This window comes from Mustela lutreola, chromosome 4 (assembly GCF_030435805.1).
Source record: "Mustela lutreola isolate mMusLut2 chromosome 4, mMusLut2.pri, whole genome shotgun sequence".
NCBI classification, from domain to species: Eukaryota; Metazoa; Chordata; class Mammalia; order Carnivora; family Mustelidae; genus Mustela; species Mustela lutreola.
In genome coordinates, this window is record NC_081293.1 from 110,892,722 (window position 1) to 110,909,009 (window position 16,288).

The 16,288-nt window shown below is 39.2% G+C and overlaps 1 non-coding gene and 1 gene segment (V, D, J or C); both read left to right on the forward strand.

Moving 5' to 3' along the window:
• The first annotated feature begins 12,491 nt into the window (after nt 1-12,491).
• LOC131829222 (T-cell receptor gamma chain C region C10.5-like) overlaps nt 12,492-16,288 on the forward strand; it is a 44,350-nt gene continuing 40,553 nt past the window's right edge. The window contains 2 exon segments of the C gene segment in view: nt 12,492-12,558; nt 12,669-12,977. Coding sequence covers nt 12,516-12,558; nt 12,669-12,977 — 352 coding nt within the window.
• Nucleotides 13,946-14,048, forward strand: LOC131830918 (U6 spliceosomal RNA). The gene has a single exon (XR_009353451.1). It is a non-coding gene; the product is annotated as a U6 spliceosomal RNA (small nuclear RNA).

The following is a 16,288-nucleotide window of genomic DNA, read 5'->3' on the forward strand; positions in this document are numbered from 1 at the left end:
CAGGAAGCCCCAGACTGCTCAGATCTGTGGCCAATCATGAACAACCTCAGAGAACTATCTAAGCCACCACTTCTGAGATACCAAAATGAGCCCCGCCCTCCTGCCACTGACATGTCAAGTCCTGCCAACAGGGACCTCACTTCTTACCTTGTCACTGAGGAGCCAGCCAGGCCAACGGGATGCCACTTCTGGAAGCAGTCATCTTCTCCTATCTCTGGGCTTGTGAGTTATCCCCCAGGCACTTCAGTCTACAGGAGAGAGTCAAGAAATTATTTATCGTTGCCTTTTTCTGTATCATTTGTTCATGGGAATTTCTCTTCTTTGCTTTGCAGTTGGCCTTGGGCAGGTGAAGTTGGAGCAACCTGAAATATCAATTTCCAGAACAAGAGATGAGAGTGCCCACATATTGTGCAAGGTGTTCACTAAGGACTTTACCAATGCAGTCATACACTGGTACTTGCAGAAACCACATCAGGAGATAGAACATCTAGGATTGGTCCAAGCAATCTCTATTCAAGTTTCTTTACGTGGGGAAAAAAAAACAAACTTGAAGCAACTAAAAATGCTATTACTTCTACTTCAACCTTGAAGGTAAATTTCTTAGAGCAAGAAGATGAGGCCATGTACTACTGTGCCTGCTGGAGGGGAACCACAGCATCAGAGTTGTTAGGAAAAGCTACACGAGAACCATCTTCAGATATGACCCACCCACATCCTTCTCAATACGGGCAACCACAAAGGCTGCATAGCTGGGTGTTTAGCCGGAGTCTCTCCCTCTGCTGTATTTCCTGATTTCTGCAGGAAGACATTATAGATTCTGCTCATATAGTGAGCTCCACATGATATCAACAATGGTGGTACAAACATAAACATTTTGATGCTATTTCCCATGAAATTCAGTTGCCTGGGAACTCTGAAAATACAAGATGAATGGTTCAGAGAAAAATTTATTTATCTGTTAATTCACTGTAGAGAAAGAGACCCCCAGTAGTTGAATGGCTCAAAATGAAGCCAGGAAGTGGTATATACTTTACATAAGTATTTTCTGTTAAGACCACTTTCTGATTTTATTCATAGGCATTACAGTTCTTCCTAGGTGCAGTGATCTGTCAAATATAAGTACTGTATGTCTTTCATTAGTGTCTGACACCATCCTGAAGGAATCTGACCATTAATTCCTGAACTAAATAATCAGCAATTTGCAGGCATAAGAGAGACCATTATCCTAGGTTTAATCCTGTATCTTAGAGATAGAAGCAATACCTACTCCATATTCAGGGATCAATACTGAAACAAAATTAGGACTGCTCTATTGAAACAGTCCCCTGAACACATCAGGTGTCTCCAGTACAGTAGATACGCCTCTGACTTTGTTCCTCAGGGTTCTACAAAGAAAACTAAATATCCTAAATTAGGGTCAAATGGTTAAAAAGAAAGATAATATGCACTCCTTATGTCTCTAAATTTAAAAAAAAAAGAAAGGAAGGCAATGTTCCTAATAAATCAATAAAACAAAAAATAACTATTAAGAACCGAATTTGGTGATTATTAACTGAATGGTTGTGAGTTTTCAAGAACTCACAGTATAGTTTCACAGTGTGGTGTAGAAACTACAAAAGCTTCTCTTTCACCTCTTCAGACTCCACTCTCAAATCTAAAGGAAAAACATTTACTTCACAAAAATTCGATATGTTTGGTAACATGGATATCTGATCACATAATTGCCACACCTGTCATTTACCTCTAGCTCCTGAGATCATGACGGCACCTTCATTGTCTGTTTCTCATGCTAAGAATCAGATGTGCTATCAAGTGCAGAGATGTTATGGAAGCAGAATAAATTCCTCCCACAGAGGTGTCAGCCCTTCCCCAGGGCAAACTCAGGATCTTGTGTCACACACCCTATCCATCGTGATTTCTGACTCTGGTGGGTCCCCAGCAGGAGGAACCTGAGGGTCTAGTTACAGAAGGGCCTCACCTGTCCCAGTAGTGCCATTGCTGGGTATTGGGTAGCTCTGTTTTCAACTTTTTGAGGAAGCTCCATGCTGTTTTCCAGAATGGCTGCACCAGCTTGCATGCCCACCAACAGTGTAGGAGGGTCCCATTTCTCTGCATCCTTGCCAGCATCTGTCATTTCTTGACTTGTTAACTTTAGCCATCTGAATGGAGTGAGGTGGTATCTCATTTTGATTTGTATTTCCCTAATGCCGAGTGATGTGGAGCACTTTTTCATGTGTCTGTTGGCCATCTGGATGTCTTCTTTGCAGAAACGTCTGTTCATGTCCCTGCCCATTTCTTGATTGGATTATTTGTTCTTTGGGTGTTGAGTTTAATAAGTTCTTTATAGATTTTATAAAGAATTTTATCTGATATGTCATTTGTAAATGTTTTCTCCCATTTTGTCAGTTGTCTTTCGGTTTTGCTGTTTCCTTTCCTGTGCAGAAGTTTTTGATCTTGATGAAGTCCCAATAATTCATTTTTGCCCTTGCTACCCTTGCCTTTGGTGATATTTCTAGGAAGAAGATGCTGTGCCTGAGGTCAAAGAGGTGGCTGCCTGCATTCTCCTCAAGGATTTTGATGGATTTCTTTCTCTCATTGAGGTCTTTCATCCATTTGGAGTCTATTTTTGGGTGTGGTGTAAGGAAATGTTACAGTTTCCTTTTTTTGCATGTGGCTGTCTAATTTTCACAACACGATTTGTTGAAAAGACTTTTTTCCATTGGACATTCTTTCCTGCTTTGTTGAAGATTAGTTGACCATAGAGTTGAGGGTCTATTTCTGCTCTCTATTCTGTACCACTGATCTATGTGTCTGTTTTTGTGCCAGTACCATATTGTCTTGATGATGCCAGCTTTGTAATAGAGCTTGAAGTCTGGAATTGTGATACCACCAACTTTTGCTTTCTTTTTCAACATGCCTCTGGCTATTCGGGTGTTTTTTTGTTTTTGTTTTTGTTTTTTTTTTTTTTTTTGGTTCCATACAAATTTTAGGATTATTTGTTCCATTGCTTTGAAGAAAATGGATGGGATTTTGATAGGGATTGCATTAAATGTGTAGATCGCTTTAGTGTAGATCGCTTTAGGTAGCATAGACATTTTCACAATATTTATTCTTCCAATCCAGGAGCATGGAACATTTTTCCATTTCTTTGTGTCTTCCTCAATTTCTTTCATGAGTACTTTATAGCTTTCTGAGTATAGATTCTTTGCCTCTTTAGTGAGGTTTATTCCTAGTTATCTTATGGTTTGGGGTGCAGTTGTAAATGGCATTGACTCCTTAATTTCTCTTCTCTCTTGTTGTTGGTGTAACAACCGATTTGCATTGATTTTATATCCTGACATTTCTGAATTTCTGTACAAGTTCTAGCAGTTTTAGAGTGGGGCCTTTTGGGTTTTCCACATATAGTATCATATCATCTGCGAAGAGTGATAGTTTGACTTCTTCTTTGCCGATTTTGATACCTTTAATTTCTTTTTGTTGTCTGATTGCTGAGGCTAGGACTTCTAGTACTATGTTGAATAGCAGTGGTGATAATGGACATCCCTGCCGTGTTCCTGACCTTAGCGGAAAAGCTTTCAGTTTTTCTCCATTGAGAATGATATTTGCAGTGGGTTTTTCATAAATGGCTTTGATAATATTGAGGTATGTGCCCTCTATCCCTACACTTGAAGAGTTTTAATTAGGAAGGGATGCCGAACTTTGTCAATGCTTTTTCAGCATCTATTGAGAGTATCATATGGTTCTTGTTCTTTCTTTTATTAATGTGTTGTATCACATTATTTGATTTGTAGATGTTGAACCAACGTTGCAGCCCTGGAATAAATCCCACTTGGTCATGGTGAATAATCCTTTCTATGTACTGTTGGATCCTATTGGCTAGTATTTTGGTGAGAATTTTCTATCTGTGTTCATCAAGGATATTGGTCTGTAATTCTCTTTTTTGATGGGATCCTTGTCTAGTTTGGGGATCAAGGTGATGCTGGCCTCATAAAATGAGTTTGGAAGTTTTCCTTCCATTTCTATTTTTATGAACAGTTTCAGGAGAATAGGAATTAGTTCTTCTTTAAATGTTTGGTAGAATTCCCCTGGGAAGCTGTCTGGCCCTGGGCTTTTGTTTGTTTGGAGATTTTTGATGACTGCTTCAATCTCCTTACTGGTTATGGGTCTGTTCAGGTTTTCTATTTCTTCCTGGTTCAGTTGTTGTAGTTTATATGTCTCTAGGAATGTATCCATTTCTTCCAGATTGTTGAATTTGTTGGCATAGAGTTGCTCATAGTGTGTTCTTATAATTGTTTGTATTTCTTTGGTGTTGATTGTGATCTCTCCTTTTTCATTCATGATTTTATTTATTTGAGTCCTTTCTCTTTTCGTTTTGATAAGTCTGGCCAGGGGTTTATCAATCATTAATTCTTTCAAAGAATGAGCTCCTAGTTTCATTGATTTGTTCTGTTGTTTTTTTGGTTTCTATTTCATTGATTTCTGTTCTGATCTTTATGATTTCTCTTCTCCTGCTGGGTTTAGGCTTTCTTTGTTGTTCTTTTGGAGAGGCATCTTGAAATAAGTTGCTGTAGCTAAGGTTGAAGAGGTTACTACCTATTCTCTCCTCTAGGATTTTGATGGATTCCTGTCTCACATTGAGGTCTTTCGTTCATTTAGAGTTTTACTTTGTTTATGGTGTTTATGTTTAAGGTCCAGTTTCATTCTTCCATATATAGCTGTCCAATTTTCCCAGCACCATTTATTGAAGAGACTGTCTTTTTAAAAGAAGAGACAAGAACCATATTGTCCTCTCAATTGATGCAGAAAAGGCATTTGACAAAATACAGCATCTTTTCTCATTGTAACTCTTCAGAGTGTAGGGATAGAGGGTACAGTCCTCAATTTCATGAAAGCCATCTATAAAAAGCCTACAGTGAATATCATTCTCAATGGGGAAAAGCTGAGAGCCTTTTCCTTAGGATTAGGAACACAAGGGAGAAGGGGCAAGATGCCAGAGAAGTAGGAGACCCTATTTCAACCTGTCCCCTGAATTGAGCTGGATATCTACCAGAACACTCTGAACACTCATGAAATCAACCTGAGATGTAAGATTATACACATCTGTTCTCTACGGAGGCAGAGGATCATCAGTTGAGAGGTACAAAGGAGAAGTTGGGTTTGCATGAACAGATATTGGAAGATAAACAGAAGGGGGAGGGAGCCACCAGAGCTAGCCATTGGAAAGAATTACCCCAATGAAAAAGTGCCCTGCGCTTGGGTTCCAGGAGTAGCTTGGAGACTAGTGGCTGCAAGATGTGAAGGGACTGGTAACAGCACTCACACAGAACAAAGGGACTTAAGGGAAAATTGTTGGGACCAGGTGGCTGCAAGTGTGGACCTATGCCCACAGTCCTGGGACTGGCCGCAGCTTCCACCTGCCTTGCCTGAGAGGACCTGACACAAACTCAAGGCAGCAGTCCCTGGGGCTGACAGCTGCCACTGCCACTCCTTCTACCTCCATTGCCTCGACCCCCAATGGGGCTGAGAGGACCTGGGGCAGAATTGAGTCAGGGGTCCCAGGAATTGCAGCTGCTGTGACCAGGCTCACCTGGACCAGTATCGCTAGTGGTTTTCGTGGCACTGGTGTACAGAGACAAGCGGGGGCCTCCACTGACCACTGAGATGGTCATTGGGGGCACGGACCACCTGTGGGAGTCTACAGTATTCAACAAGGCTTATAAAGGTGAATCTGTGTTCTGGACCATTCAGAAAGGATCAGACTGTGGCTTCTCTTTGAGGTGGAGGTCTGGGTGCAGACAGTTTGCTTTGCTCTTACCCTTTGAAAAGGCACAAAATGCCATCAGAGAACAAAAGCCTCCAGAGAACAACAGTCCAAAAAACACAGACCCTTGATGCGGAGCAGGGAAAATCACCCCAAGCAGGATTGATTGAAAAACAATGTGGCAGGCCCCTATCCCAGAAGACAAACTGAAAGAGGACAAAAAACCACAGGATCCCCATGAAACCATAAAACCCCAGCACCAGGGGAAAAACAATATATTAAGTTCCTGGTATTGCCTTACAGCCTATATATTTCTTAGCTTTTTTTTTTTTCTCACTTCTTTCTCATGATTCTTGTTCTTTTATTTCTTTTACCTGCTTGCCATTTTAATTAGATGTTTAATACAACATATTCTGTACTAACATTTTAACTTGAACTTTTTCATACCTTTTTCTTTTTCTTTATATATAGTTAGATATAAATATAGATATAAGCTTCACTATAGTCCTTTTTTTTTTCCTTTTCAATGCTATCATTATATATATGCCAGTTTTAATATCCCTGTATCTCTGGAAATTTGAGTTCTATAACAAAAATAACAAGATACATGCAGGAAGAACTGAAATATCCTTCCTCACCCACATTGAGGGATTATAATCACCTTCCATCACTCCCCCTTTTATTTTATATTTTTTGTTTTGTTTTTATTTTTTCTTTTGATGGTCTTTTTGTGTGTTGGTTTGGTTTTGGTTTTGTACTTTATAGCCTTACTCTTGGGGATCATTTTGGCTGGATTGTTTTCTTTCTTTCTTTCTTTCTTTCTTTCCTTCTTTCCTTCTTTCATCAGTGACTTCTGATTGTTCCAAAACTCCCCAGGGTGCACCTTGCTTGGATAGTGGTTGATATTTTCAACTATATATCCCCTTAACTGCAATTCAACAGAATGATAAGGAGGAGGAATTTCCAGCAAAGAAAAGACACAGAGACAATGGCCTCTCCAGCAGGTCTAATGGTTCTGGATCTAAGCAAGATGTCAGAAATAGACTTCAGGATAATAGTTGTAAAGATAATAGTAGGCTGGAGAAAACTAGATTTGGCAACATAGATTCATTAAGGGCAGAAGTGGCAGTAGATCTGGCAGAACTTAAAAATGCTATCAATGAGAGTATCTAATCTAGATACTCTAACGGTTAGGGTAAATGAGACAGAAGGACAAATTAGCCATCATAAATACAAACTAATAGAAAAGGAGTAGGAGGAGACCTGAAACAAACAGCTTAAAACACATGAAAACAGAATTAGAGAAATAAATGATGTTATGAAATGTTCCAATGTCACTATAATAGGGATCCCTGAGGGGTGGAGAGAGAAAGAGGAGTAGAAGATATATTTGACCAAATTGTAGCAAGAATTTCCCTAATTTGGGGAATGAAACAAGTAATAGTGTCCTAGAGGCAGAGGATAGCCCCCAAGTATTCAACAAGGCTTTGGGGGCAGATTAAACCTCAGGCATGTAATAGTAAAACTCACAAATTTTAGAACCAAGGAAACCATTTTAAAGGCATTAGGGGGAAGAGATTCCTTACATACAGAGGAAGCAACATCAGAATAACATCAGACTTGTTCGCAGAGACCTGGCAAGCCAGAAAGGGCTCACAAGACATATTCAGGGCACTAAATGAGAAGAATATGCAGCCAAGAATTCTTCATCTGGAAAGGCTGTCATTCAGAATAGTTGGAGATGGGGCGCCTGGGTGGCTTAGTGGGTTAGGCCACTGCCTTCGGCTCAGGTCATGATCTCAGGGTCCTGGGATCGAGTCCCGCATCGGGTTCTCTGCTTGGTGGGAAATCTGATTCCTCCTCTCTCTCTCTCTCTCTCTGTCTGCCTCTCTGCTTACTTGTGATCTCTCTCTGTCAAATAAATAAATAAAATCTTCTAAAAAAAAAAAAAAAAAGAATAGTTGGAGAGGTAAGAAGCTTCCAGGACCACAGAGACTGAAAGAATATGTGACCACTAAACCGGCTTTGCAAGAAATATTAATGGGTGTTCTATAAAAGGAGAAATACCCCAAAAGTGATACAGAACAGATATATAGACAATCCATAGAAACAAGGGCTTCACAAGCAACATGATGACAATAAAATCTTTTCTGTCAATAATCACTATTAATGTGAACAGCCTAAATGCTCCCATAAAACAGCACAGGCTTGCAGATTGGATAAAGACAGGACTCATCCATATGCTGTCTACAAGAGATGCATTTTGAACCTAATGATACATCAAGACTGAAAGTGGGTGGATGGAGAATGATCCTTCATGCCAACAGACCTGAAAGGAAATCCAGGGTAGCAATTCTCATATCAGACAAATTAGATTTTAAGCTAAAGACTCTAGTCAGAGATACAGGACACTATATAATTCTTAAAGGGTCTATCAAACAAGAAGATCTAACAATTGTAAATATCTATGCCCCCAACCTGGGAGGAGCCAATTACATAAGCTAACTGTTAACCAAAATAGAGTCTAGTTGATAATAATATGTTAATTGTAGGAGACTTTAACACTCCACTCTCAGCAATAGACAGATCAGCTAAGCAGAAAATCAACAAAGAAACAAGAGTTTTGAATGACACACTGTACCAGGTGGACCTCATAGATATATACAGACATCCATCCTAAAACAACAGAATACTCATTCCTCTCAAACTTGCATGAAACTCTCTCCAGAATAGAACACATACTGGATAACAAATTAGGTCTCAACTGATACCAAAAGATTGAGATTATTCCCTGCATATTCTCAGACCACAATGCTGTGAAACAGGAAGTCAATCTCAAAAAAAAGAAAAGAAAAGAAAAAGTATGGAAGAAATTCAAACACTTGGAAGCTAAAGACCATTCTGCTCAAGAATGTTTGGGTCAATCAAGAAATCAAAGAAGAACTTAATTCATGAAAACCAATGAGAATGAAGACACATCAATCCAAAACCTATGGGATATGGCAAAGGTGGTTCTAAGGCGGAAATACATTGCCATCCAAGCCTTACTCAAAAAATAGAAAAATCCCAAATACACAAAATAAGAAACCTTAAAGAACTGGAGAATCAACAACAAATTAAACCTAACCCACATATAAGAAGGGAAATAATTAAGATTAGAACAGAGATCAATGAATTAGAAACCAGAAATACGTAGAACACATTTATGAAACTAGAAGAATTAATTCTTCTTTGAAAGAATTAATAAGATCAATAAACCACTGACCAGACTTACCCAAAAGAAAAGAGAAAGGGCCCAAATTAATAAAATCATGAGTGAAAGGGGAGAAATCATGACTAACACTAAGGAAATAGAAATAATTATCAGAAATTATTATCAACAGCTATATGCCAATAAGTTAAGCAACCTAGAAGAAATGGATGCATTCCTGGAAACCTATAAACTTCCAAGACTGAAACAGGAAGACATTGACAACCTGAATAGACCAATAACTAGTAATTAGATTGAAGCAGTGATTAACCCCCCCCCCCCCCCGAGAAAACTAGAGTCCAGATCCTAATGGATTCCCTGGATAATTCTGCCAAACATTCAAAGAAGAAATAGTACCTATTCTCCTGAAACTGTTCCAAAAAAATAGAAGGAAGGAAAACTTCCAGACTCTTTTTATGAAGCCAGCATTACCTTGACCCCCAAGCCAGGCAAAGACCCCACCAAAAAGGAGAATTTCAGACCAATATCCCTGATGAATATGGATGCCAAGATTCTCAACAAGATCCTAGCTAATAAGATCCAACAGTACCTTAAAAAGATTATCCACTAGGTGAGATTTATCCCTGTGATGGAAGGGTAGTTCAACATTCACAAATCAATCAATGTGATAGAACACATAAATAGAAGAGACAAGAACCGCATGGTCCTCTCAATTGACGCAGAAAAAGCATTTCACAAAATACAGTATCCTTTCCTGATTAAATCACTTCAGAGAGATAGAGGGAACAATCCTCAACTTCACAAAAATCCATCTATGAAAAGCCCACCATGAATATCATTCTCATTAGGGAAAAGCTGAGAGACTTCCCACTAAGATCAGGAACACAACAAGGATGCCCTCTCTCGCTGCTGTTATTTAACATAGTACTAGAAGTCTTAGCAACAGCAACCAGACAAAAAAGAATCAAAATGCAATCCAATTGGCAAAGAAGAAGTCAAATTCTCTTCACAGGTGACATGATACTCTGTGAAAAACCCAAAGTCTCCACTCCCGATTTACTAAAACTCATACAGCAATTCAATAATGTGACAGGATACAAAATCAATGCACAGAAGTCAGTTGCTTTCTTTTACGCTAACAATGAAACTGCAGAAGGAGAAATTAGGGAATTGATTCCATTTACAACAGCACCAAAAACCATTAGACACTTTGGAATAAACCTAACCAAAGAGGTAAAGGATCTATACTCAGGAACTATAAAACCCTCATTAAAGAAATTGAAGAGGACACAAAAAGTGGGAAGAACATTCCATTCTCATGGATCAGAAGAATAAACATTGTTAAAATGACGATGCTGGCCAGAGTAATCTATACTTTCAAGCCATGCTGATCAAAATCCCATCAGCATTTTTCAATATCCTGGAACAAACGATACTAAAATATGTATGGAGCCAGAAAAGACCCAAAATCGCCAAGGAAATATTGAAATAGAAAAATAAAGCAGGGGACATCATGTTGCCTGATTTCAAGCTACATTACAAAGCTGTGATCACCAAGACAGCATGGTATGGGCACAAAAAAAAGACACAAAAGCCAATGGATAAAAGCCAATGAATAGAGATTCCCAGATAAGGACCCTCAACTCTATGTCTAATCTTTGATAAAGCAGGAAAAAATATTCAATAGAAAAAAAAAAAGTCCTTTAATTCTTTTACTGATTATATACATTTGTAGAAAAGAGATTACAAGAATTTTTAGAATTAAAATGTTATTTCACAAAGCCTTTCTTGTTTTCAATAATAATTAAAGTACAACTTGAAAACATCAAAAGGGTATATTATTGTCAGGCACAGAATGTCTTTTATGTTTGTTATCATTTTTAGGGTGATAATGTAATTTTAACTTTCTGAAAGATATTTTTATGGTGATTACATATATAGAAACTCAAACATGAAAAAAAATGAGTAATATTGCCACCATCCAAAGGGGTAAGTAGTATAGGAGAGTGCCTATTTTCATAGGTCATAACTAATATTCACAATATCTTTTTAAAGACCTAATAAATTTTCAAAACACAATGTTAACTAAATGGGTTAAGTGATAAAGGACAGGTGTTTAATAGTTTTGGCAATTAAATATATTCTTATAGATTACTTAAAGACTTGTAGTATTGCTTACAATAAGTTAACCAAATAAGGAGAATTTAAAAACAGATATGCAAATATCAGTTAAAATGTATATTTATATATTAAATTGCAAGTATTGCTATTTCTGTTTATAAATATGTACATGGGTCCTTGGGTGGTATAGTCATTAAAGGGTTGGATCTTGCTTTTGGTTCAGATCATGAACTGGGGGTCCTGGGATCAAGCCCCACTTACAGTTCTGAGTTCAATAGGAAGTCGGCTTGGAATTCTCTTTCTTCTACCTTTGTCAGCCGCATGCATTGTCTCTCTCTCTCAAATAAATGAATAAATCTTTAAAAATTATGAAAATGTAGAGAAAAATCAAAGTAAAAGTAAATGATGGGTGCCTTGTGCTGTCATTTTACAGTTCATTTTTCTCAAATTGCCTTTAAGGAAGTACATTTCTTGTATGTGCTATTATGTACCAGCTCTGTGTTTTTGCCTCAGTCACTTCTCTTTGTCACTATACTCATTTGGGAAATGGAGACTAATAATGGCAGCTCTCTCATGAGACTGCAGAGAGTAATAAATAAAATAATGCAAGAAAATATTTAGAACACTGCTTGACACACTACAAGTCCACAACAGACATTGGAAGAATATGAATTGTAAAGCTCATCCTTACTTTTGTGACATAACATTCCTTTGCAAATGATCCTGCCTATGACATCATGCTCACAAGACTGTTGCAAGCCCCAGGGCAAGTAGAAACTGGTTTCCAGAGACTGCTCTGACCCATATATCCCCAGCAATTGTAGCCTAATCCCTTCTTGGAGGCACCCAGATGATAAATGAAATTGCATTTCTCTGAGTCCTAATCTGCCTGGTGACATCTCAGTTAACTTTAAAAATGCTTATGCACAACTCACATTCAACAACATCGATGAGATAGTTCACTGCCTGTTGTTCTGTTGTGCTGTGTTAAAGAAGAGTTAAGGTCAGATTTCCCATCCCAGTCCCAGATCAACAGCAAGTCAGAGACAGACAGACATAGGGGCTGAGCACAGCAGGCAGTTCCTCATGATTCTGAGCAATGCTTCTGCAGTATGGGATCCCGGAGGGATGGCTGATGGGTATGAGAACCATCCTGTCCTACCCCAGACAGACACATTCATACTAGATATTTCCTAGCAGATAGGGAATACTCTCACCCCATCTGCCCGGCAATGATGGGACACAGGAAGCCCCAGACTGCTCAGATCTGTGGCCAATCATGAACAACCTCAGAGAACTATCTAAGCCACCACTTCTGAGAAACCCAAACAAGCCCCGCCCTCCTGCCACTGACATGTCAAGTCCTGCCAACAAAGACCTCACTTCTTACCTTGTCACTGGGGAGCCAGCCAGGTCAACGGGATGCCACTTCTGGAAGCAGTCATCTTCTCCTGTCTCTGGGCTTGTGAGTTATCCCCCAGGCACTTCAGTCTACAGGAGAGAATCAAGAAATTCTTTATCGTTGCCTTTTTCTGTATCATTTGTTCATGGGAATTTCTCTTCTTTGCTTTGCAGTTGGCCTTGGGCAGGTGAAGTTGGAGCAACCTGAAATATCAATTTCCAGAGCAAGATATAAGAGTGCCCAAATACTATGCAAGGTGTCCTCTAAGGACTTTACCAATGAAGTCATACACTGGTACCGGCAGAAACCACATCAGGAGATAGAACATCTAACATATGTCTTGACAAGCTATACTCAAGTTTCTTTAGGTGGGAAGAAAAACAAACTTGAAGCAACCAAAAATGCTATTACTTCTACTTCAACCTTGAAGGTAAATTTCTTAGAGCAAGAAGATGAGGCCATGTACTACTGTGCCTGCTGGGATTGGATCCACAGCATCAGAGTTGCTAAGAAAAGCTACGCAAGAACCATCTTCAGGTCTGACCTACCCACATCCTTCTCAATATGGCAACCACAGAGGTTGCACAGCTGGGTGCCCAGCCTGAGCCTCTCTTTCTGCTATATTTCCTGAACTCTGCAGGAAGACATTTTAGATTCTACTCATACAATGAGCTCCACATGATATCAGCAGCACTGGTACAAATATAAACATTTTGATGCTATTTCCCATGAAATTCTGTTGTCTGGGAACTCTGAAAATACAGGATTGGTGGTTCAGAGAAAAATCCATTTATCTGTTAATTCACCATAGAGAAAGAGATTTTGAGTATTTGAATGGTTCAGAATGAATCCAGAAAAAAGTATACATTTTACATAAATATTTCCTATTATTACTACTTTCTGATTTTATTCATTTATTACAGTTATTCAGAGGTTCAATGATCTTTTGAATGTAAATATTGCCTTCTATTTGTATCTGAGGCCATCCTGAAGGTATCTGACCATTAATTCCTGAACTAAACAATCAGGTAATCTGAGGCCATCCTGAAGGTATCTGACCATTAATTCCTGAACTAAACAATCAGGTATTTGTTGGTATAGGAGAGACCATGGTTTAAACCCTGTATTCTAGAGGTAGAAGCAGAACCTCACTCCACATTCAGGGATCAATTCTAGGAGAAAACCAGCACATTGGGTGTCCCCAGCATGGTGGATATGCCTCTGACTTCATTCTCCAGGGCTCTATAAAGAAAACTAAGGATCTAAGGACCAAATGGTTAAAAAGAAAGATAATACACCCTGCATACATCTCTAAAGAAAGGCACTGTCCCTCACAAATCAATAAAACAAAAAATCATTATTGAGAATTGAATTCTGTGATTAGTAACTGTATGGTTGTGAGTTTGTAAGAAATAGGGAAACATGCAGTGTAAAAATTCCACTCCCTTTCTTGCTTCAGCAGCACATACACTAAAATTGGAATGCTACCGAGAAGATTAGCATGGCCCCTGTGCAAGGATGGCATGCGAATTCATGAAGTGTTCCATATTTTTCTAAAAAATTTATAATAATTCCACTCCCGCATCTTTAGGATCCACTTTCAAGGATGAGGAAAAACCTTTACTTCTCAAACCTTGTACCTTTGGTAACACGGTAACACGGATATCTGATCACATAATTACCATGCCTGCATTTAATACTTGGTCCCCGAGATCATGACAACATAGTCATTCTTTTTCTCTTTCTAAGAATGAGGCAGTGCTACCAAGTACAGATGTGCTATAGAAGCAGAATGAAGAGATATCACCTCACACCAGTCAGAATGGCTAAAATCAACAGGTCAGGAAATGACAGATGCTGGCAAGGATGCGGAGAAAGGGGGACCCTCCTACACTGTTGGTGGGAATGCAAGCTGGTGCAACCACTCTGGAAAACAGCATGGAGGTTCCTCAAAATGTTGAAAATAGAACTGCCCTATGACCCAGCAATTGCACTACTGGGTATTTACCCTAAAGATACAAACATAGTGATCCAAAGGGGCACGTGCACCCGAATGTTTATAGCAGCAATGTCCACAATAGCCAAACTATGGAAAGAACCTAGATGTCCATCAACAGATGAATGGATCAAGAAGATGTGGTATATATACACAATGGAATACTATGAAGCCATCAAAAGAAATGAAATCTTGCCATTTGCAACAACATGGATGGAACTAGAGCGTATCATGCTTAGCGAAATAAGTCAAACAGAGAAAGACAACTATCATATGATCTCCCTGATATGAGGAAGTGGTGATGCAACATGGGGGCTTAAGTGGGTATGAGAAGAATAAATGAAAGAAGATGGGATTGGGAGGGAGACAGACCATAAGTGACTCTTAATCTTACAAAACAAACTGAGGGTTCCTGGGGGGAGGGTGATTGGGAGAAGGGTGGTGGGATTATGGACATTGGGGAGGGTATGTGCTTTGGTGAGTGCTGTGAAGTGTGTAAACCTGGTGATTCACAGACCTGTACCCCTGGGGATAAAAATATATGTTTATTAAAAAAAAAATAAGGGAATCTTTCTGCCCTTCAACGGACGAATGGATAAGGAAGATGTGGTCCATATACACTATGGAGTATTATGCCTCCATCAGAAAGGATGAATATTCAACTTTTGTAGCAACATGGATGGGACTGGAAAAGATTATGCTGAGTGAAATAAGTCAAGCAGAGAGAGTCAATTATCATATGGTTTCACTTACTTGTGGAGCATAACAAATATCATGGAGGACATGGGGAGTTGGAGAGGAGAAGGGATTTGGGGGAAATTGGAAGGGGAGGTGAACCATGAGAGACTATGGACTCTGAAAAACAATCTGAGGGGAATGAAGTGGTGGGGGGGTGGGGGGTTGGGGTACCAGGTGGTGGGTATTATAGAGGGCACAGATTGCATGGAGCACTGGGTGTGGTGCAAAAATAATGAATACTGTTATGCTGAAAATAAATAAATTTAATTAATAATAAAAAAAAGAAGCAGAATGAAGTCCTACCACAGCAGTGTCATTGCCTTCTCAGAGGCAAACACATGATCTGATGTCCTACATCCTGTCCATTATGACTCCTATTTGTGGTGGATCCCAGGAGGAGAACTGAATGAATGGTTTCAACATCACCTTGCCTTTCACCTAATAAGTCTACAGAAGCAAAGGTAAGAAGACCACTTCTTCTTGTAATGTGTATGAAATATGTGAATGAAAAGAGGGAATAAGGAGCACCTGGGTGGCTCAATCATTAAGCATCTGCCTTTGGCTCAGGTCATAATTCCAGGGTCCTGGGATCGAGCCTCACATGAGGCTCCCTGCTCAGGAGGAAGCCTGCTGCTCCCACTTTCACTCCTGTTTGTATTCCCTCTCTCACTGTGTCTCTTTCTGTGAAATAAGTAAAATCTTAAAAAAAAAAAAAAAAAAAAGAAGAAGAAGAAGAAGCACTGATACACTTCTCACAGTATCAGTGCTAAATACAGATTATTTCATTTAAGCCTAAAAAGAACAGTGCAGACCTTGATTAACACGGCCACATGACAGTGAATCTCAGGAGATGAAACCACTCTTACTTTTCAACACAAAACAACCATGATACACTACAGTGTGAGCAGTAGGGCACAGGGTACCTCATCTATGAGGCTTTGAAGTGAGAGGATACCATGTAGCTCTTAAAAACATGCTTTTTTGAAGAATTATAAGTAAAATTTACAACTTTACTGAAGGTCAAACCAATTCTCCCCTCATGTGGACCATGGCAGGCAT